This window comes from Hydractinia symbiolongicarpus, chromosome 5 (genome assembly GCF_029227915.1).
Source record: "Hydractinia symbiolongicarpus strain clone_291-10 chromosome 5, HSymV2.1, whole genome shotgun sequence".
NCBI classification, from domain to species: domain Eukaryota; kingdom Metazoa; phylum Cnidaria; class Hydrozoa; order Anthoathecata; family Hydractiniidae; genus Hydractinia; species Hydractinia symbiolongicarpus.
This window is the reverse complement of record NC_079879.1, coordinates 26,180,366-26,204,541: the sequence shown is the minus strand read 5'-3', so window position 1 is coordinate 26,204,541 and position 24,176 is coordinate 26,180,366. Positions and strand designations below refer to the sequence as shown.

General features: G+C 34.4%; 1 protein-coding gene across 5 annotated transcripts in view; it reads right to left on the bottom strand.

Annotated features, from left to right (window-relative positions):
• Positions 1-20,655, bottom strand: part of LOC130645704 (midasin-like) — a 56,641-nt gene extending 35,986 nt beyond the window's left edge. Inside the window, exons 1-18 of one of the 5 annotated variants that reach the window (XM_057451783.1) lie at positions 20,470-20,655; positions 15,570-15,742; positions 10,670-10,842; positions 10,098-10,219; positions 9,079-9,208; positions 7,018-7,920; positions 6,605-6,840; positions 6,145-6,253; positions 5,194-6,058; positions 4,668-4,914; positions 4,131-4,235; positions 3,910-4,023; positions 2,821-2,892; positions 2,620-2,695; positions 2,204-2,472; positions 1,360-1,538; positions 1,047-1,138; positions 598-714 (exon numbers count right to left, since the gene is read on the bottom strand). In XM_057451783.1, the coding sequence (XP_057307766.1) occupies positions 598-714; positions 1,047-1,138; positions 1,360-1,538; positions 2,204-2,472; positions 2,620-2,695; positions 2,821-2,892; positions 3,910-4,023; positions 4,131-4,235; positions 4,668-4,914; positions 5,194-6,058; positions 6,145-6,253; positions 6,605-6,840; positions 7,018-7,920; positions 9,079-9,195 (3,501 nt within the window). In that variant the 5' untranslated portion in view covers positions 9,196-9,208; positions 10,098-10,219; positions 10,670-10,842; positions 15,570-15,742; positions 20,470-20,655. Of the gene's footprint in view, positions 1-597; positions 715-1,046; positions 1,139-1,359; positions 1,539-2,203; positions 2,473-2,619; positions 2,696-2,820; positions 2,893-3,909; positions 4,024-4,130; positions 4,236-4,667; positions 4,915-5,193; positions 6,059-6,144; positions 6,254-6,604; positions 6,841-7,017; positions 7,921-8,062; positions 8,122-9,078; positions 9,209-10,097; positions 10,220-10,669; positions 10,843-15,569; positions 16,060-20,469 lie in introns of those variants that run through there. The other 4 variants (XM_057451785.1, XM_057451782.1, XM_057451784.1 and 1 more) reach the window with 4 other exon arrangements.
• Between the last annotated feature and the right edge of the window lie 3,521 nt (positions 20,656-24,176).

Here is a 24,176-nt window from a genome sequence, read left to right as displayed (position 1 = left end):
AATTTTTCAGTCTAGCTTATCTTTTACTAAACATTGCAACAATATGAAGTGGAAATATAAATATATTCATTAAGATTTTGAAAAAAATAATTTAAATTTAAAAATGTACAAAAATAATAAAAAATGTAAAAAAAATAATAATAAAAAAAATTTAATCTACCAGGCTGGCATATGTGTTGAATAAGTTAATAAGTTAATAATAATTAATTTAAGTATTTCATAATTATTAATGTGAAAACGTTTTAAAAAATTTGGCTTATTTATTTTGGTCAACAAGTTCTCCTATTTTCATTTAAGTTTAAGTGTAAAGTTTAAACGTCCCACTTATCTCCAGCATGAAAAAAAAACCCTTTGGTAAGAAAATTCTTACCATCTATCTGTTTGTTTTAAAAAAATAATTAGTATGCATTTGCACACTGCCGGATGTAATTTCTCACATACGTCATATCAAATTAAAAACCTGGGAGAATATAAACACAAGTATTTTATAGAGTTTCCCAGCTGTTTTCAGAACGCTTAAGAATCCAGTTGTTAATGTCTTTTTGGGGGGGAATCACTTTCTCTATCTTAATAAGAAGAAATGCTACATTATTTTACCTTCCTTCCACCATAATGACCTGGAGGATTTTGTGTTGCAAATAACATAAAATGTGGATGGGCTTTGATTGTTTCTTGCGTTTCAGCAATAAATAACTCCCTGTTATCATCCAGTAGCTGAAAAAACAGAAAATACAGGAAAATACAGGAAAAATTGAGGATCCTAAGCCCCTTGTATTTTTTGCACAACTTTGGGATACTTTATTCATTATTTTTTGTGGCGTACTTAAAACAGATGATGGATGCAGCACTTGCAAAATTGTCTTTCTCAAATTGCCCTGAATGATCATTTTAATAATAAGTTTAATTTACAACTTTAAAGAAGTATATAATAAACTTTGTAGTTGAATTTCCATGCATGTTAATTGTTTTAATAAAAAAAAAGTGAAAAACCAGAAACTGTGTTCTCACTCCTGTTAAATCCGTTTTGTAACTTTGATAAATCTTACCCTATTTAGTGCCTCTAAAACATCTGTTGGTGCTAAATTCAATTCATCTAAAATGATCCAGTAACCTCTCCGCATGGCTGTTACAAGAACACCTGAAACAAATAAACATGTAATCATTGTTATTCAAAAGTATAAAATACATTTACACAACATGGACAATCTTTGTCTTACAATTTCACAAATAAAATTGGCTTGCAAAAGTTGTATAAAGCATAAAGTGTGTTAAAGTATAAAGTGTGTTAAGCTACTTCAGCTTTGTTATTTAAACATTTAATGATGGTAGAAAAATTTACAAAAAATATAAGATACAAACCTTCTTTAAAGATAAGATTTCCATTGTCATCCGCACCATAGCAACCAATATATTCCTGAATATCTGTGTGTTCATGATTGTTTATACGAACACAGTGGTTACCTGTTAACTTTGCAAGATATGATATTAAACTTGTTTTCCCAACAGATGTTTCGCCTTGCAGTAACACAGGATACTTTCTATGGTGAAATATTCAATATATACAGTAAACAATCTAACTTCAATGCACCATGGCATCTTTTGACAGATGCCATGCTTCCTTTATAAGGAAGTATTAAAAGATTAAAAAAGTAAAAATTTAAATTGATTGAGTTCTTTTGAAACTCCAAGCCCTGAGAATGACGATGTTTATTGGATAATTTAAACAAAAAATCACATACCTAGGAAAAAACTTCTTTAATGCTTTTTACTTATTTTTCGAAAAGTTTTATAGTCCACACAAATTGTGCTTTTAATGGTATCAAATATAAATATAAAGTACTAGAATTTAATCCAAATTTCTATCTGATGTTATTTTTTTATATTAGTTAGGACTTGTAGTGTTTTATTTCTCTAAAGAAAAAGAGTTGTATGTTGACTATAAATTTTTACAAGCAAATCTTTTTTTGTTTACGGTTGTTGTTACAAATGAGGTGCCTCCAACATGCAATTGTAAATATCTGCCAAAACATTTAAAATGTGTCACTTCTGAGTTAGCAAAGAGTGCTAGAGATCATTTCACCTTTTATTAATAAAAAAAGATATTATAAGAGCATGGGCTTTTCTTGTGTATTCAGACACTCAGGAGAGTTTTTTTTGTTCCATAACACTGCATTATGTGAAATCAAACTAATAATGAAATAACCTTCCAGCCACAACTCTTGCTAGGTCTTGCAAATTTTTCCTTACACTTGTTGTCACCACATAACCTTTATCATTAAAAGCCTTTTTACTACCAACACTAATCCAATATCCTTGAACAGAAACGTTGTTTCCATGCTGTGGTTTAGGCAATGGTGAAGACAATATACTTGATACGTTTTTCACATTTGTAAACACATTTTTCTTAATATGTGCAGTCACCAGTGGATGTGACGGTCGATCAAGTTGTGTTAAAAAGCTCATGCATAGACCCTGTGGTGTAATAAGAAAATTAAAAAAGTCAAACAATTTTTTTTTTCATTAACATGGTATTTATCTTTATTAAAGCTACTGTAATAAGATTATTATATTGTTAAATTAAAGAAAAACTTTTAAAGATACTGTGTTTAACACGCATACCTCATAAACAGCTCTGAGAGGTGGGCAATTTAATTGGTTAACTGCATATTGTAATCCACGACACAGTGTTCGCAAGCTTAAGAAAACAATGCATGCACAATGACACAAAACATTTGTAAACAAGAACTTTGATTTCTGACACTACAGATTATCAATATAAGCAGGTTTATTTGCATTGAAAGAAGTTACGCTAAACGTTACCTGTAATGTGGCCTGTAACCAGAACCATCAACAAGTTTGTCTTTTGCAAGATTCCGAATGGTGAAGTAAAAGCTGAAAAATTTGATTTAAAAACATGTCAATTACAGGTGAGAACAAAGAACAAAAAACGTTTCATGCTAAGATAAAAATATTATAGAAATTGAATGGATAAAATTATGATAGTAAAATATTACTAACTAGTCGATAAAGCCCGTGGAAAAATTCACTAAGGCAGGATAAAAATGCAAAAGAAGCGTTATTTGAATTTTGATGACGTCAGCAACCAATCCACAAAAAAAATAAAAATTCAGAAGCTTATTTTCACGTTGCCTCTATTGTGTAGAGCTTAAAGCACTGATCAAGAAAATATATATGATCATGTACTTTTGATAAGCGGTTAATGAGATATACGGGTTTAAATATTTTGCTGACGTCAGCATGGCCCGTCAATACCTAGATTTTTTTTGGAAATTTGTGTACCTGTTGCATCAATCGCATAGATCTTGAAACGCTGATCAAGAAAATGTATAGGATCATGTACTTTTGATAAATGGTTTCAAAGATATTAGTGTTTAAAGGTTTTTTGATGACGCATCAACCCGTCCATTTCGAAACGGATTCAGGGACACAGGTTTGGGAAAATTACCCAAATTGGTGGTCCCTAGTTACCCACGTAGTAAAAAATCATTGATTCACCTCTTCATTTCCAAGTTATTTGGCCTCAAAGTTTTAGGTGCACTGTAATGGCTTCATTATTTAATATATCCTATATTGACGTTTAAGTATTATTATTTTCGTCATGCGGTAATGTCAGAAAATTTAACTTATTAGACATGCATTTTTCAGCAACATGAAAGGAAAATGAACACATCCACTTTGCCTGTTACAGACAGACACACAGTCTCCGTATAGTTATAGCGATTGTTACTGATATGTTAATAAAGCAAAAAATATAACAATTATATAGACACCATGTTGGACAGATACACAAATAGTACCAATACTGATCATTATAATTATTTTAGACTTAGTAATAAAGCATTTGTGTATTTACAAACATTTCAAGTTTTTTTAAAGAAGTTAACCTACTTAACAATGCCACTGATAATGTCCGAAGATACATTTAAGTTGTTCAGGTAATAAGCAACTAATGTTTTTAAATCAGATGCATCATCCATTTCATCAACATATATTTCCGAAAATCTAAACAGGAAACAAAGTTTTTCACATACTGTTAGATACATTACATCTTGAAGGGAAAAAATATTTAGAGATGACATATGATTAAGACCAATTAGCAAATTACATACCTATTTCTTATACCATATGGGAGATCTTTCTTGCCAACATCAGTTGCAGGATTCATGCATGCAAACAAGCGAAAGTTTTTATGACGTGTTATTGGATTGATATCCCTAGAAAACGGTGAAATAAAAACCTTATAAATCAATGAATATACAGCTAAAATCATTATTATTAACCCAGCTAAAAGAAGAAACTTCTCCTATTTTTGGATAAACACACAACTTATGAAATGTTTTAATAGTAAACTTTCTGTGCAATAATGTTTATATTGTCTTGTTGTAGAGAATATAATGCAAAGGTTAAGTATGAAAGAATATGCAGCAAAATTTCTTTGTTTATTAGCTGTTTAAAAAAATTAGAAATTTCGATTTTAAATTTGGCATCTAACATGCATTAAAGTGGTACTATAAAAGTACCTGACAGTTGGTGCGTAACTGTCATGTTAGGCAGCAAGGAGCTTAAAAACTATAACTAAAAAAAATATCAACACCAGTTAGGTTTACAGATAAAATTAGAGTCAAGTAGAAAAAACATAGATTTACCCTCTCTCTGTTAGCACCATGGATCCGGATTGGCTGTCCAGCAAGCCACTTAAACATTGCAATGTTTCAGCTGTTGCTAAGTTTATTTCATCCAGTAAAATCCAATAACCGGACCTAATAGACTTAACTAAAGTTCCTTCAACAAAGTTGAACACTAATCCTTCTTGAGTGGAAAGTTTCTTTTCCAGAGAATTAACGTCTGAAAGCATAGCCTCCCATTTTGCTCCCAAACTTTTGAATATTTCATCTAAAAATATATTACAACAAAAGAAATACATTAAGTCTTTGTACATACTAATACATAAATTGCGTGTGTTTGTCTGTAACAGGCAAAGTCAATTTTATCTTTTACATTTTTTTTACAATTTTACTTTAGTTCTAAAACGAATTTTATCATTTTGTTTAAAGTTTTGGTGTTCAAATATGTATTTTTTAAACATATTTTAAACATGTTTTAAAACATATTTTAGCCGTGCTAAAGATGAATTGCCAATCATGAATACTGATAACAAGTAAAAATAATTACCGTCTTCTGTGTCCTTCTTTTTTCTCCCTAGTGCTTTTTGACAGCAATACACAAACAACTTGATAAGTGTACTCCACTTCTTTTGACCAAAACATTGATCCACATGTCCTAAAAACTTCAGGTTTTGTTTTTGTGAATATGTCTCAATGAACAAGTCCACAAACATTTCTTTTAATGGCTTTACAACTTGTCCCATATCCATTGGTTTAAACCCCCCAAGTAAGTCAGCCATATCGCTCTGTTGACTCATGTTTACAACATTAACTGTTTGACCACACTGTTCTGCCAGGAACTGAACCGTAGATGTTTTACCACAGCCAGTTTCTCCAACAAGTAAAATAGGCTCATTATTCATAACTCCTTCAGCAATGTCTTCCAAAAGTTTCAGGGAATGTCTTGTAAATGAAAATCTTTGCTTGGATGAGTGCAAGTTTATTTTTTTACATACCTCTTTATTTAACTTTACTTCACCAACTTTAAAAAAGAAATCCGTTTTTACGACAGTTGGTTTGTAATTATACAAATAATATTCAACTTTTTCCTTTGTTAAACCAAGTTTAGCTCCAACAGAATATGCGATAGCATGGCGGTCTTTTATTTTTGGCACTGACAAACAAAAACAATTTAAAGCCTTTAAAAATATACACTCTTGTGCAGGGATTTGATTACACTGTTCGATTGATCTTGATGTATGGCAACACCATTTTAGTAAATCACGAGGTGTACTCTGCCTGCTGCCTGCTGATAACTTTGTTTGAGCTACATCATTATCAGATTCTAATGTAACGTCAGATGAAACAAGACTATATATATCAACCATTTTTGAAGCAATGGAAGAGAGATTGTTAAATCTTGTCTGAACAATCTGAAATAGAACAACAAAGAACAAAAGTAATTTTTTTGTTGCAAAAGCATAACAAAATGTCACAAATATCAATAATTGAACATTACCTGTATTAATTCCTGTTTATTGGGAGCTTCCATGTGTATTCTGTGACACAACTTCTCAAGCATTTGCATGGAAATATTTTGATTTTGTGAGAAACTGTGGTGTCCAGACCTAAAATTTGAGTGAAGGATTCACCAAAAACGTTTTTCACAAGAAGAGGTTCAACAAAAACTAATGAAAATACAGTTAAATTGCTGCAAATATCTGCTTTTAAATAGTCCTAAACGTTTTGCCTCCTTTAGAACTTCTAACCCAACACCAGTCCACGACTCTGATTTTTAATAATAATTTAACATTTAAAAAATTTTAGGCTTTGTAATCACACTTAAAAAAACTATAAAATGTTCCATTGGAATTGTGTGACCTAAAGTAATATTTCAAGTCCCTCTTCAAAACATTTTTTTTCCACCTTACTGTATAAACTCAAAAAAATAAAAAATGTTGATTAAAAACAGTATATACCTCGTTGTTGCAAAGATCTGAAAACCGGCAGCAGGTGTAATCTCCTCCCCATGTCCAGGTATAATCAAACATTTTGATTTGATAAGGCTAACTAAAGTTGCCATTACATCTGGTGGAGCGGCATCAATATCTTCAAATAGCACCCAACTTCCTTGCATTACAGCTTGTGTTAACGAGCCTGGTTGCCATTTAAATGTCGCTGGCTGTTCACAACACATGTAGGTTCCCAGCAATGACTATAAAAACAAAATACATCTAAACAAGTATTATAATCAAAAAGTGGAAATTAATTAATCTTGTTCCATATTTTCAATCAGGAACTTATTTTTATAAAAAAAACAGCCGTATGTAAAAAAAGAGATTTGTAGAAATGGTGAATGCCCTTATTAAGGGTAAAATGTAAAATACCCCACCTTGCTGTCGGTTTGATCACCAAGTTGCAGTTTTAATAACCCTGGAGGATTAGTGCGACCAAGACATCCTGCTAAGTATTCTACCAAGGTTGTTTTACCACAACCCATTTCTCCAGATAACAGAACAGCAGATTTTGATAATACTGCACATATGAGTGATTTTAAGTTGCTATACATTGAATTTGTTAAAACCATTGAGGATTCTAGTGGTAATTCAGTACCATTGTCAAAAAAGGTAAACAAGAAGTTCATGACAGGAACATAGTTACCACGGAAGTTGCTTTTATCTAAGAATAGGGTTCTTGAAGCTGAATGACCTCCCCTTTTTACTTCAGACAAAGTTCTATGATCAACTCTTTTTAAAGAATCTTTTAACATCATCTGTTCATATTCATTTAAAGTGAACCAAGTTTGCATGTAAGAATCAGTGTCTGTAATATTCAAAGATTTTGATAATATTTTGAAAGAATACCAACGAAGTTCCACATTACTACTGCTAGTAAACGTGTGAATATGTTCTAATGAACAAATCTGTTCACAGCTACAATTTCCAGCATCCATTAAAGTGATTAGTAAACTCAAATAATTGAAAATAACATTAAAATTGTCAACAAATTCTTGAACTTCTTCTTTCATCCATTGTAACAATCGAAATATTTCTTTCTCCACAAGCACACCATAATTAAGTATTTCACATGAGTTCCTCAGGAGTGATGCAAGCAAACTAGAGAAGTTTAAATTTCTATCATTTGTGTTTGTAACTGTCTCAACAGCTCTGAAATATAATTCTGGTAACAAAAAAGCAAAAGCGGATGACAGGATACCAGAAAGACATTCTTCGGATGATAACAACAACATAGACAAGCTGTGTAGCAAATCATTTTTATCTGATATGGACCACACCTAAAAATAATTTATTAATAAATAAAACTCGTAAGTCCACACAAAACATATGAGGGTTTTTGTTCCAAATGTCAGTTAAATTGCTTCCTGATGCTAAGGATGCGCAAAATAAAGCTGGTTGAATATGTCTGACAGCAAATACCTTGTGGAAATTGGTTTGGCATGGTAAAAACTGTAAGTGTATCATATCTACCACTTTTGCTTATTTACAACAAAAACATTCATAAAACACATTAGGTGTGTGATCGTCGCACATCATTTTACTAAATGATTCCAGCTAGTAGAAAAAGATAATTAAACACATAAAGAAGCATCAAATATATTTTGTTGATTTTTGAATGTCTTGTCAAAAATTCACAAACTACATAAAAAAGGGCACAGGTATTAAAGAAAGTAAGAAAGTACGTGTGTACTTTAGTTTAAGTAGAAAAAGCAGTTTGTTATGAAAATTATGTCAGGCATGTTAAAAAACATTCCGAGCATAAAATATCATAATTCAAGGTAAATATATACATTTTAATGTTTTTAAAAGGAAAAATAAAATACAACATATGCCAAACACAAAATTATGTTATCATATAAATTCATCTAAATAATTTTGTCGTAATTTGATTTCAAGGTCTTTTTTAATATCTTTTTTATCTTCAAATATGGCACCTCGTCTGTTACTATATCGTTTAATTGTTTGCAAATGTAATGTAAGAACATCAGCACCACCCGATTCTGCATGGAGTCTGTTTGCTTCATTAGTTCTTGCATTAATATTTTCTGGTGTGTCCATGTCATGCTTCATGACATATTTCTTGGAGCTTCTTATACCCATAGTAAATAAACTGTAATTCCCATGAGAAATTACTAAACATGATATATCTTACCATAGTGCTTCTCAAAAAAACTCTTAACTTTCTTAGTTAATCTTTTAAATAAAGTGTCTCTTATCTAAAAAAGCTGCATAGATACATAGTTTTTTTTAAGTTTGGTTGAAACTTATAATAAGTTAATGAGTGGTTTAATAAAATCTTAGTGAGCAATAATAGGTAAAGAATTGTGTAATATGAGACATGCAAAAAAGAATTACTATTTCAAGTAAGGATAAGTTAAGATTCATAACCTAAACAAACCATTTAAGTGGATTCTAAAACACAATTATTTTCCTACCTTTTTTTTCACAATTGTTTCCAATATTCTTATTTCAGGAGAAACCACTTGAGCATTCTTTGCAAGTTGCAAAAACTCTTTTAATTCATCATAAATAAAGAGTTGGAACACCTCCATATTTTGTTTACATCTATAATAACATGATAAACAGAAAATGTCGATACTCCACTCCAAACCAACACATTTTCCCAACCTTACAAGAGATCAGAAAATAGCTGCATTACTAAGGATGTAGACAATGTTGCTGCATTGATTACTTTAGCTTAAGCTATCAAAGAGTAAAGACAGAGAAAATCAGTACAAATGCTTAGTTTTTATCTTTAAGGACTAATCCTACTAAAACATAGCTAGTATTTAGCATTATTAGTACTAAAATGATTCAAGCTTAAATATCACCCCCCCTTCTATTTGCAGCTAGAGTAACTATGAAAGGACAAGTCTAAAGATTTAGCTTAGTTAAAAGTCAAAACCTGAAAGGGAAATTACATTACAGTTTCTTGCCTTATAATAGATACACATATTTGGGAACATCTGTGGGGAAATTGTTTGACATCAGAGGCTAATACTGGTCAATTAAGACATTGTTATACCGATTTTGGGGACATCTAATTTTAGCGCCCAAAATAGAGAGATGTAAACTGCCTTACTTCTTCTAATGATAGGGAAAAAAAGTGGTGGTAACGGTTCTAGACCTTGTAGGTTCACTTTAAAATATTAACTTTTGATAAAAAAAAATTAAGTTTCTTGTTTTATGAAAAGGTTGACAGACAATTTAGGGGATTACCGACGCCTAAAGTAATTTCCTGGATTAACCACTGGCCATATTTTGTTGGTATGTACATCAGAAAAAAAAATACAAGGAAATTTTTTGCAATATGTAAAATTAATTGATGTAAGCAGCATAAAAAAAGTTGCTTTCCATTGAAAATAAAAGTCTTATAGCTTCAGCAAAAATTGAAATAATAAACTTAGTATATGTTCTTGATGTTTAAAAGAGATGAAAGTTTTGTGACTATTACCATATTCCGACAGTATATCATATTTCACAAAGATAAATGTGCAGAAAACACTACAAGTATAACATCCAACATACTACAGCTTGTTTGATAGAATACCCACTGCTTTGGTTCAAGAATCCATTCTAAAGGTAAACACAACATGACGCTGTGATACGAATTTACTGCGAGAAAATGAAAGTGAAAGAAGAAGAAAATATCTATCAATATCTTTATTGTAATCACAAAAAAGAGCATTTTTAATAGTCTAGATAAGTGCTATTTTATCAGCATTTGTAGACAGACAGGTGGTCCCTCTGGGAGAAATATGCAGAGGTAACCCAGTTGAACACTAAGGATTGTATCAATGTTAAATGCTGAGATGTGCATTCTCAGAGGAGACTGTAAAAATATATGATTCTCTTTTTCTATCAGAAGATAATTGTAGGGACATGACAAAAAAACATAGAGGCAATGGAAACATTTGCAAAGGGTATAGTCAACAAATCTCTCGAATGGCATAACCTTAACAATGTGATAAAAAATTGTCATGATAGTCAAAAACTGTTAAATAGGAATATATATATAAGACTAACCTGTAGGTTATCTTCGCAATAGTTCTTTCTGCGTATAACGCAACGCTAAATTAGTGTGATTGATTCAACTCAACACTATTGAACACCACTCTGACTAAACACAACGAATTACCAATGATACTGGTTCAATACAATTAAAACCCCACCACCAAGTGATTCTTATTAGTAATCGCCTAGATAGAAGATCAACAATCTCCCTCTATTTTCTTTCTGTTTGGCGTTCAGTTGGTTATTCGAATGTTGAGAGGAATTTATAGCGACTCCTACTCGCTTAGTACAGTGGTCTAGGGGCAAAACTGGCTTTTCACCAAAACCCTCTACTGTACTAGTCTTGGTTAAGACATCACTACATGTATCTCTCTTTCTTCGTGTGATTACTTGTGTGGAATTTAAACATAAAAATTCTAAAAGATAAAAACTCAAAAAAACTTAATTTTTGAACACAATATTCAAATTTTCATAACTCAACATTTAATTGGTCACTATTATTCTTCATGACCCCTCTGTAGCACATTCATTAAGAGTGTGCTATTTGCTCCTTGTTTTGTTAACACGTCTGCTAACTGATGTTTGGTAGAAATCCACTTCAATTCAATCTCTTTCTGATTGATACTCTGTCTAAGGGAAGCCATATCAACCCTTAACCGTTTGTCTTCCAAAGATTTTGTTGAATGGGCAGCTTCAAACAATGATTTGTTATCTGTATGACATAAGATGCCTTCTAGATTAGTATTCAACACTTCATTTATCACATTCTTCACCCATATGCATGTATCAATACCATTAACAAGAGCTAGTGTCTCAGCAGCAAGAGTGCTACGCGCAACTCTCTTAATCTTTTTAGACTGCCATGTGATAGGTGCCATAAGATTCTCAACACCTTTCAGGAAAATAAAAATTCCACTTTGAGAGCTGCCATCTTGAAGGTTCCCAAATGAAGCATCAGAATATAAGATCAGTTGTAATGGAAGCTTAAGTTTCCAAAATTTCAAGGAAATGTTGGGATCCAATTTCAACTTCTTTACCACTTTATTGGCTCTCATGACATCATCAACTACTGCACAGTTTAGTTTTGTGCTTAGCTGGCACACATCAAATGAAATGTCAGGCCTTGATTGCGATGACATCCAGTTTAGTTGCCCACATATACATCGGAAGTTTGATTGTTCTTCATGTGATAGTTGACGATGTCTGTCTGTTGTGTTTTGAATCTTGACCAGTTCCATACCTGCCACATAGTTCTTTTGGTCATAGTTAATTGAACCATTAGATTGTTGTATATTGACACCAACATATTTGAAATTGGAGTAATCTTCAGATCCAATGAGAAAAGTTTCTCTGATAGGCGAAATGACCTTCACTTGAAAATCATGGGATCCTCCCCATAGAAAATCATCAACATGTATTACAATCAGTCCTTGGCAGCAGTCATCTTGAATCCAATAAAATAATGCTTCATCAAATAAAGACATTCTCAACCCCAAGCCGATTAGCTCTTCCTTCACACGTAGATACCAAGCTCTTGAAGCATCAGCAAGGCCGTATACAACTTTATTTAGTTTCCAGAGCACACCTGTTGTATTTGCTTCCTTTGGTGGCTTTATGATAACCTCTCTGTCAATCTGGTTGCCTTGAAGAAATGCCGTCTTGACATCTAAGGTGTGACATTCCCATTCATAGGTTGCTAACATCGTAAGTACAATGCGAAGACTTTCTTTTGAAAAAGTTGGGGAGTCCTTAGTCAGATTTTTGACCTCTTCTTCTTCAAAACCTCTTATGACCAAACGAGCTTTAACTGTTTTGTATCCCTCTATATTCTTTGTTGTGACCACCCATCTTGTGGATATTGGAGATTGACCCTTATCTTCTATGGTGGAGAAAACTTTGTTGTCTTCCCAATTGGCTAATTCTTTATACTTTGCATTTAGGACCTCATCTGTAACAGTTGCTTGAGTCGATAATAGTACTTCTTCAGTTTCGTTTGTCTCAACAACAGGTTGCCAGTCACTCACACATCTTTTGAAATCTAACCAATTTATTTCACCTGTGTCTTCATTTTGGACATTTAAACAGCTACCATACTGTCTGCCTTCTTTTCCTTTTCTGCTCACTTTTCCTGCTCTGCTGTGGACTAATCCCCTTGTCCATTCACTGTCGGGAGTTAGCTTGTAAATGATTTTTGTCTTCAACTTTGGTATTCCTTGGACTGTTGACGAATTGCTAACATTTCGATTGGTTGTGATTTCATTTGTTGATATCTTGTGTGTTGTTGTTTCATTCATTGAGGCACCGTCTGATGTTGTTTCTTTTGTTGTTTGTAAATTTGTTGTTTTCTCATTTTCTGGTTCTTCTGTATTGTTACTGTCAAAATCATCTGCACCAACATATTCACCAAAAACATCATCACGTTCAAGCGGAATGCAATTGTTCACTTGTGTAGTTGTCACTTCAGTACTCCTTTCCGTGTCTTGTAAAGGTTTTTGTGAATGCAAAACTTGGTCCAACTTCTGCAAGCGACACATGTGTACTCTAACATAACTTCCACCATGTTTTACAAGGACTTGCTTATTCTCCTGTCCAATTACAGTGCCTGGTCCATGCCATTTTTCACTGTCTTTTCTCTTATAAAAAACTCTATCTCCATTGATATATCGCTCATCATTGTAACACTGAACATTATGTCTCAATGCTCTTCGTATACGCTCAGAAGACTCTGCTGCTATAAAGGCTCTTCGTGATGCATGCATTACAGCAAGGTTATGGGCCACGGTTTTGCTTGAAACTGTGTCATTCATAGCTGGCAAATGATCAGTGAGGATGCAGGGATAGTCGTGATTTTTACCATAAACAAGTTGATTTGGTGAGAATCCCTTGTTGTTTGATAAAGAATTCTTTGCACTTATAGCCCAGAATAGCGCCCGATTGTGTGTACATTTTGTGTCTTCAATAATTTTTTTCAGCATTTCCTTAATCATACCATTGTGTCGTTCACATAGTCCATTTGACCAAGGACTTTCAGCTGCAGTTGTTGAAAACTCTATGTTAAACTGCTCACACATTTCTTCATACACTTTGTTAACAAATTCTCCACCATTATCAGCTAGAAACTTCCTTGGTTGACCAAATCGGGCTAACCAAATTTCAAAGATAATATCTGTTATTACATCTTTGTCTTTCGTCTTTGTCAATTTTGCTGATGAAAATCTGGTAAAAACATCTATGATATGGATAAACCATAATGATTGCGAAAGTTGCACAAGATCTAGAGCCACACACTGGTTAAATTCTGATGACATTGGTAAGCCAACAATAGGGCGCGGTCTTGGTTTTCTGTATTTGATGCACACTTCACAAGAGTTTGATACTTCATCGATGACTTTCATAACTTCACTTCGGTCATTTAAGAAGGAATTAGATGCTTTGATGAGAGATTTTAATTTTTCAGCACTTGGATGGCAAAATTGACGATGAAGTTTGATAATCTTACTTTTTCTTGATTTTGTACTTGCACAAACAAAGGCAACCTGGGGTAACAAGTGGTCATGTTTCTTTCCATCCATCTCTATTATGTTGTTGTTCAAAGGTATGCAATAATGACCTGTAGTGGTAAATTTTAAAGGATGGTGTTCTCCAAACATTGTAACCGAATCGTTGATAAAATCTAAAACTGCCTCTGCTTTTTTCATGGAAACTTGACTCAGTAACAAAGGAATTTCGTTTGGGACAATTTCTGTCTCCAGATAAACTTCTTTTGAGCCAATAATTACAGGTAAGAACACTCTTTTCATAGAACAAACTGCTTCACTATCTCCAAATTTAAATCTTATTTGGCTGGGATGCTCTTCGGGCAATCTATCATTTTCAAGATTATCAATAAAACATTGATACCAAGTATTACCACAAACGGTCTTTGTGCAACCACAGTCTAAAACTGCACATGACAGAGTTTCGCCGACCAGAGACTGCATTTCATCTTCTCTGATTTTTGCAAAAAACGTAACCTTAGAATGACTGTCCTCTTTTCTAACATCCTCAGGTTCCTGGTTCTCATAAGAGTGTGGACAGTTTGAAGCCCAGTGATATATAGATTGGCAAATATTGCATCTTGATGGACTTCCAGATTGATCGGATGGATTCATTCTTCTATTGTTGGGTCTGGTTTTTCTTCCTGCATATCTCTGATTTGAAGCAGTTGCAGGTCTTCCTCTTCTAAACCTTGAGCGTTGATATCCCCCTCTTTGAGTGAAGTAATTTTGCTCAATTGTATCTGCACTTGCCTGAAGAACTGGTTCTATCTTTACTTCAGTATTTGTTCCTAATGAGGCCACCGTATCCCCAAATATTTTCTTTAACTGCCGTACCATTGCATCATACCGTAGTTCATTTAAAGTTGCTCTTGCTAACTGTTGCTGCTCTGGTGTAAGGTTGGCACTTTGTAGAACTCTATATGCCAACACTCCATCAGGAAGTACCATATTATGTCCTTGGATCTTATGGTATAACCGTTCAAACTCTATAAGATAGTCATTCATACTCATCTCAGGCGGTCGCTTAAATTTTTCAAAGGTTTCATAAGCTAGGTAAGCAGTTTGATTCTCATCTTTTAAATATATTTTGTCCAATCTGTTAGTAATGGCTTTTACTCCAGTTGCTGCACTTATCTGTTCAATGTCTAATTCTAGAACTGATTCTTTAGCTTTCCCTCTTAAGCCCATGAATATAGCTGGCCCTTGTTTTTCTGCCTTTAATTCTGTCAGTGCTTGCCATATTTGCACTTCTTTTTTCCAATCTTTGTAACTCGTCTCTTTGTCTAATGATGGTGGGGGGACCCAACTTTTTGACATTTCACTTTTATTCCTCTGCTACCATTGTTAAATAGGAATATATATATAAGACTAACCTGTAGGTTATCTTCGCAATAGTTCTTTCTGCGTATAACGCAACGCTAAATTAGTGTGATTGATTCAACTCAACACTATTGAACACCACTCTGACTAAACACAACGAATTACCAATGATACTGGTTCAATACAATTAAAACCCCACCACCAAGTGATTCTTATTAGTAATCGCCTAGATAGAAGATCAACAATCTCCCTCTATTTTCTTTCTGTTTGGCGTTCAGTTGGTTATTCGAATGTTGAGAGGAATTTATAGCGACTCCTACTCGCTTAGTACAGTGGTCTAGGGGCAAAACTGGCTTTTCACCAAAACCCTCTACTGTACTAGTCTTGGTTAAGACATCACTACATGTATCTCTCTTTCTTCGTGTGATTACTTGTGTGGAATTTAAACATAAAAATTCTAAAAGATAAAAACTCAAAAAAACTTAATTTTTGAACACAATATTCAAATTTTCATAACTCAACATTTAATTGGTCACTATTATTCTTCATGACCCCTCTGTAGCACATTCATTAAGAGTGTGCTATTTGCTCCTTGTTTTGTTAACACGTCTGCTAACTGATGTTTGGTAGAAATCCACTTCAATTCAATCTCTTTCTGATTGATACTCTGTCTAAGGGAAGCCATATCAACCCTTAACCGTTTGTCTTCCAAAGATTTTGTTGAATGGGCAGCTTCAAACAATGATTTGTTATCTGTATGACATAAGATGCCTTCTAGATTAGTATTCAACACTTCATTTATCACATTCTTCACCCATATGCATGTATCAATACCATTAACAAGAGCTAGTGTCTCAGCAGCAAGAGTGCTACGCGCAACTCTCTTAATCTTTTTAGACTGCCATGTGATAGGTGCCATAAGATTCTCAACACCTTTCAGGAAAATAAAAATTCCACTTTGAGAGCTGCCATCTTGAAGGTTCCCAAATGAAGCATCAGAATATAAGATCAGTTGTAATGGAAGCTTAAGTTTCCAAAATTTCAAGGAAATGTTGGGATCCAATTTCAACTTCTTTACCACTTTATTGGCTCTCATGACATCATCAACTACTGCACAGTTTAGTTTTGTGCTTAGCTGGCACACATCAAATGAAATGTCAGGCCTTGATTGCGATGACATCCAGTTTAGTTGCCCACATATACATCGGAAGTTTGATTGTTCTTCATGTGATAGTTGACGATGTCTGTCTGTTGTGTTTTGAATCTTGACCAGTTCCATACCTGCCACATAGTTCTTTTGGTCATAGTTAATTGAACCATTAGATTGTTGTATATTGACACCAACATATTTGAAATTGGAGTAATCTTCAGATCCAATGAGAAAAGTTTCTCTGATAGGCGAAATGACCTTCACTTGAAAATCATGGGATCCTCCCCATAGAAAATCATCAACATGTATTACAATCAGTCCTTGGCAGCAGTCATCTTGAATCCAATAAAATAATGCTTCATCAAATAAAGACATTCTCAACCCCAAGCCGATTAGCTCTTCCTTCACACGTAGATACCAAGCTCTTGAAGCATCAGCAAGGCCGTATACAACTTTATTTAGTTTCCAGAGCACACCTGTTGTATTTGCTTCCTTTGGTGGCTTTATGATAACCTCTCTGTCAATCTGGTTGCCTTGAAGAAATGCCGTCTTGACATCTAAGGTGTGACATTCCCATTCATAGGTTGCTAACATCGTAAGTACAATGCGAAGACTTTCTTTTGAAAAAGTTGGGGAGTCCTTAGTCAGATTTTTGACCTCTTCTTCTTCAAAACCTCTTATGACCAAACGAGCTTTAACTGTTTTGTATCCCTCTATATTCTTTGTTGTGACCACCCATCTTGTGGATATTGGAGATTGACCCTTATCTTCTATGGTGGAGAAAACTTTGTTGTCTTCCCAATTGGCTAATTCTTTATACTTTGCATTTAGGACCTCATCTGTAACAGTTGCTTGAGTCGATAATAGTACTTCTTCAGTTTCGTTTGTCTCAACAACAGGTTGCCAGTCACTCACACATCTTTTGAAATCTAACCAATTTATTTCACCTGTGTCTTCATTTTGGACATTTAAACAGCTACCATACTGTCTGCCTTCTTTTCCTTTTCTGCTCACTTTTCCTGCTCTGCTGTGGACTAATCCCCTTGTCCATTCACTGTCGGGAGTTAGCTTGTAAATGATTTTTGTCTTCAACTTTGGTATTCCTTGGACTGTTGACGAATTGCTAACATTTCGATTGGTTGTGATTTCATTTGTTGATATCTTGTGTGTTGTTGTTTCATTCATTGAGGCACCGTCTGATGTTGTTTCTTTTGTTGTTTGTAAATTTGTTGTTTTCTCATTTTCTGGTTCTTCTGTATTGTTACTGTCAAAATCATCTGCACCAACATATTCACCAAAAACATCATCACGTTCAAGCGGAATGCAATTGTTCACTTGTGTAGTTGTCACTTCAGTACTCCTTTCCGTGTCTTGTAAAGGTTTTTGTGAATGCAAAACTTGGTCCAACTTCTGCAAGCGACACATGTGTACTCTAACATAACTTCCACCATGTTTTACAAGGACTTGCTTATTCTCCTGTCCAATTACAGTGCCTGGTCCATGCCATTTTTCACTGTCTTTTCTCTTATAAAAAACTCTATCTCCATTGATATATCGCTCATCATTGTAACACTGAACATTATGTCTCAATGCTCTTCGTATACGCTCAGAAGACTCTGCTGCTATAAAGGCTCTTCGTGATGCATGCATTACAGCAAGGTTATGGGCCACGGTTTTGCTTGAAACTGTGTCATTCATAGCTGGCAAATGATCAGTGAGGATGCAGGGATAGTCGTGATTTTTACCATAAACAAGTTGATTTGGTGAGAATCCCTTGTTGTTTGATAAAGAATTCTTTGCACTTATAGCCCAGAATAGCGCCCGATTGTGTGTACATTTTGTGTCTTCAATAATTTTTTTCAGCATTTCCTTAATCATACCATTGTGTCGTTCACATAGTCCATTTGACCAAGGACTTTCAGCTGCAGTTGTTGAAAACTCTATGTTAAACTGCTCACACATTTCTTCATACACTTTGTTAACAAATTCTCCACCATTATCAGCTAGAAACTTCCTTGGTTGACCAAATCGGGCTAACCAAATTTCAAAGATAATATCTGTTATTACATCTTTGTCTTTCGTCTTTGTCAATTTTGCTGATGAAAATCTGGTAAAAACATCTATGATATGGATAAACCATAATGATTGCGAAAGTTGCACAAGATCTAGAGCCACACACTGGTTAAATTCTGATGACATTGGTAAGCCAACAATAGGGCGCGGTCTTGGTTTTCTGTATTTGATGCACACTTCACAAGAGTTTGATACTTCATCGATGACTTTCATAACTTCACTTCGGTCATTTAAGAAGGAATTAGATGCTTTGATGAGAGATTTTAATTTTTCAGCACTTGGATGGCAAAATTGACGATGAAGTTTGATAATCTTACTTTTTCTTGATTTTGTACTTGCACAAACAAAGGCAACCTGGGGTAACAAGTGGTCATGTTTCTTTCCATCCATCTCTATTATGTTGTTGTTCAAAGGTATGCAATAATGACCTGTAGTGGTAAATTTTAAAGGATGGTGTTCTCCAAACATTGTAACCGAATCGTTGATAAAATCTAAAACTGCCTCTGCTTTTTTCATGGAAACTTGACTCAGTAACAAAGGAATTTCGTTTGGGACAATTTCTGTCTCCAGATAAACTTCTTTTGAGCCAATAATTACAGGTAAGAACACTCTTTTCATAGAACAAACTGCTTCACTATCTCCAAATTTAAATCTTATTTGGCTGGGATGCTCTTCGGGCAATCTATCATTTTCAAGATTATCAATAAAACATTGATACCAAGTATTACCACAAACGGTCTTTGTGCAACCACAGTCTAAAACTGCACATGACAGAGTTTCGCCGACCAGAGACTGCATTTCATCTTCTCTGATTTTTGCAAAAAACGTAACCTTAGAATGACTGTCCTCTTTTCTAACATCCTCAGGTTCCTGGTTCTCATAAGAGTGTGGACAGTTTGAAGCCCAGTGATATATAGATTGGCAAATATTGCATCTTGATGGACTTCCAGATTGATCGGATGGATTCATTCTTCTATTGTTGGGTCTGGTTTTTCTTCCTGCATATCTCTGATTTGAAGCAGTTGCAGGTCTTCCTCTTCTAAACCTTGAGCGTTGATATCCCCCTCTTTGAGTGAAGTAATTTTGCTCAATTGTATCTGCACTTGCCTGAAGAACTGGTTCTATCTTTACTTCAGTATTTGTTCCTAATGAGGCCACCGTATCCCCAAATATTTTCTTTAACTGCCGTACCATTGCATCATACCGTAGTTCATTTAAAGTTGCTCTTGCTAACTGTTGCTGCTCTGGTGTAAGGTTGGCACTTTGTAGAACTCTATATGCCAACACTCCATCAGGAAGTACCATATTATGTCCTTGGATCTTATGGTATAACCGTTCAAACTCTATAAGATAGTCATTCATACTCATCTCAGGCGGTCGCTTAAATTTTTCAAAGGTTTCATAAGCTAGGTAAGCAGTTTGATTCTCATCTTTTAAATATATTTTGTCCAATCTGTTAGTAATGGCTTTTACTCCAGTTGCTGCACTTATCTGTTCAATGTCTAATTCTAGAACTGATTCTTTAGCTTTCCCTCTTAAGCCCATGAATATAGCTGGCCCTTGTTTTTCTGCCTTTAATTCTGTCAGTGCTTGCCATATTTGCACTTCTTTTTTCCAATCTTTGTAACTCGTCTCTTTGTCTAATGATGGTGGGGGGACCCAACTTTTTGACATTTCACTTTTATTCCTCTGCTACCATTGTTAAATAGGAATATATATATAAGACTAACCTGTAGGTTATCTTCGCAATAGTTCTTTCTGCGTATAACGCAACGCTAAATTAGTGTGATTGATTCAACTCAACACTATTGAACACCACTCTGACTAAACACAACGAATTACCAATGATACTGGTTCAATACAATTAAAACCCCACCACCAAGTGATTCTTATTAGTAATCGCCTAGATAGAAGATCAACAAAAACTGCTTAAAGAACAGAAACTGACTTTGAAGAAAGCATACAGTACCGCTCGAATGTAACATTACATGTACGCGATAGTTATCACCTTCGCATGAGCTTTCGGTAGTGTCAGAACTTTCGTTGTTATTGTTAACCTATTGTTAAATACATTTTTGCATGTTCAAAACAATAGTATTCATGTCTTGTTCGCGAAATTTAATTAGCTCATGTGAACTGTGTGTGTCCCATTGTTGTATTTAATTGCTATAGTCGTTAAGAGATCAGCGAAAGAAAATAAAACTTAACAAAGATTTAAGTTTCGTTAGATTGCATTTTAAAAGTTTAAGACAAAAAACGGCGATAGAAATGCTTTGTTAGATCATGTTTTAAAAGTTTAAGAATAAAAAACGACGATATAAATGCTTTGTTAGATCATGTTTTAAAAGTTTAAGAACATAAAACGGCAATAAAAATGATTCGTTAGATCATGTTTTAAAAGTTTAAGAACAAAAAACGGCAATAGAAATGCTTTGTTAGATCATGTTTTAAAAGTTTAAAAACGAAAAATGGCGATAGAAATGCTTTGTGAGATGATAAAAGTTTAAGAACATAAAACGGCGATAAAAATGCTTCGTTAGATCATGTTTTAAAAGTTTAAGAACGAAAAACGGCAATAGAAATGCTTTGTTGGATCATGTTTTAAAAGTTTAAGAACGAAAAACGGAGATAGAAATGCTTTTTAGATCGCATTTTAAAAGTTTAAGAAAGAAAAACGGAGATAAAAATACTTTTTAGATCAAGTTTTAAAAGTTTAAGAACATAAAACGGCGATAGAAAAGCTTCGTTGGATCGTGTTTTAAAAATTTAAGAATGAAAAAACGGTGATAGAAAAGCTTTGTTAGATCGTGTTTTAAAATGTAAGAATGAAAAACGGCGATAGAAATGCTTTTAACGTGTTATGTTCGTTCATTTTTCTAAAATAGTATTTCAATAGCCTGCGTAATCTTTAACACTTTTAAACAATAACATGCATGTTACAAGTCACAACAAAAGGATTCATCAAATCTTATTGTTCTGACTCGCGCACAACATAACAGTAAAAAGCAATTAAGTTCGTATAGAAACAAAAGATATGTGAACGTTCTTTATGTAGACATGAGATCACTACATGAGGTCGTAAAACTCGCATACATGTAGAGTTACATTATCACACCTTTGCGTGGAGGACGGCAGTTGTTTGTCTTTTGTTATAATTAAATCCCTTAAGGGTTTTGCAAGTTTATATTTGCGTGTTAAAAAACAATGCACTCGCGAAGAAATATCGGAGCAATTATATTTCTTGTAATTTCAAGATGCATTGTGTAAATGTATTGATAAGCTATTCCCTTAAGTATTAGCGTGAAGTAATTAAATAGTAAAAATCTTTCGCAAAGTTTTATAATACATTGCATGTATTGAATGTATTGTTGATTTAATTACTTAAAAAGATTCCAGAGCGTTTAATTAAGAAACATACAAGAAGCATTGTTCACAACTATTAAATGCCGCTTTTCGTTTATAAACTTTTAAAATGTGATCATAAAAAACATTTCTATCGCCGCTTTTCGTTTTTAAACTTTTAGAATGCTATTTAAAAAAACATTTCTATTGCAGCTTTTCATTTATAAACTTTTAAAATGCGATCTAAAAAAACATTTCTATCGCCGCTTTTCATTTATTTTCTAAAAAAAACCAAAAGCTATCGCAATGTTATTGTTCTGCGTGGTGAAGGGTCTCTTTAAGAGACAAGAGAGGAGTTGAACATCCTCCACCATACCTTAGTTTAAAGGGCCGATTGTGGAAGTCCCATGAAATGCCACATGGTGATGGTGTCACTTTAAAAAACACCCAGTTCGGTCTGTGAACGGTTGGCGCTAGGAAGGGCATCCAGCTGTAAAACAATGCCAAAACTCTTTATTAATGGCCGTAAGAATAGTTGATCAGACAAACTGCGTAAACGGGGCTGGAACTCTAAGGAGTAAAGGTGTCACGCACGGTAGGACAGGTGTGAGCATCGTCAGACCGTTACCCAGCTATCACATCACAAGGTAGATAACACTAGGTTGAGGATGGCTAGTGTAAATGTTGGTACTCTGAGAGGTAGAGCAGGTGAAGTAGTTGAAATGTTAGAACGTAGATCTGTTGATATGTGTTGTGTTCAGGAAGTCAGATGGAGAGGAGCTTCAGTGAGATTTGTGGAAGGTAGGAGGGCAAGGTATAAGCTTTTTTGGATTGGTAATAGTGATGGATATGAAGGAGTTGGCATATTCGTTGCAGAGAAGTGGGTAGAAAAAGTAATAGATGTTATGCGTGTTAATAGTCGTATTATAGTAATAAAGTTTTTGATAGGTAATAGGATTGTCACTTTTCTGTCAGTTTATGCTCCACGGTGTGGACTCAGTGAGGAGGATAAAGATAAGTTTTATGATGAGTTAATAGCAGTCACACCAAAGTTTGGAGACACTGAACTTGTCATGGTGGGCTGCGACTTTAATGGTCATGTTGGGAAGTCATCTGAAGGTTATAGAGGTGTGCATGGAGGCTATGGATTTGGGAGCAGAAATAAGGAAGGGGAGAAATTGCTTGAGTTTGGAATGGCAACGGACATGGTGGTTTGCAACACATCATTCAGTAAGAGACAGGTGAGGCTGATAACATATGAGTCAGGTGGTTGTAAGACACAGATAGATTACTTCCTGGTTAGAAAGTCAGACAAGAAAGTGGTGAAGGACGTGAAAGTTATATCAGGGGAAGAGTGTGTTTCCCAGCATAGGTTGCTGGTTTGTGATATTATCTTGAAGAGTGTTAAAAAAGCCAAGGGAAAGTACAGGCCCCGTTGAAAAGTCTGGAAGCTGAAGGAAGAGATTGTAGCAAGACAATTTAGTGCAAAAGTTTAGCAGTTAGCCCACAATGGTCAATGTGATAGTGACAATGTTGAAAGTACTTGGACTACTTCGAAGAATTGTCTTCTAGAAGCTTCTGATGATACCTGTGGGTGGACGAAAGGACCAGCTAGACATAGACAGACCTGGTGGTGGAATAATGAGGTTGACCAGTGTATAAAGGAAAAGAGTAAACTTTGGAAAGAGTGGAAGTCAGGTGGTAGTAAAAATATTTACTTAGAACCTAAGCGTCGCGCTCGTACAGCAGTGTATAAGGCAAAATCAGAAGCATAGAGAAACAGATATGCAGATGTGTTAAGAAGGGAAGACCAGCGCAATGAGGTATTCAAGATAGCAAAGCAAACGAAGAAGACTAATCAAGATGTTGTAGGTGAGAAGTGTATACGTAATGATGAAGGTGTTTTGGCTAGCGCAGAGGAGGAGAAAAGGGTAGCTTGGAAGAATCATTATCAGAGGTTGCTTAACACTGAGTTTGATTGGGACGAGGATAATTTGTCTGATGATGATGTTGTAGAAGGGCCAGCTATGCAGATCAAGACAGAATGGATAGTGGAGGCTATTAGGAAATTGAAGATTGGCAAGGCTGCAGGAGT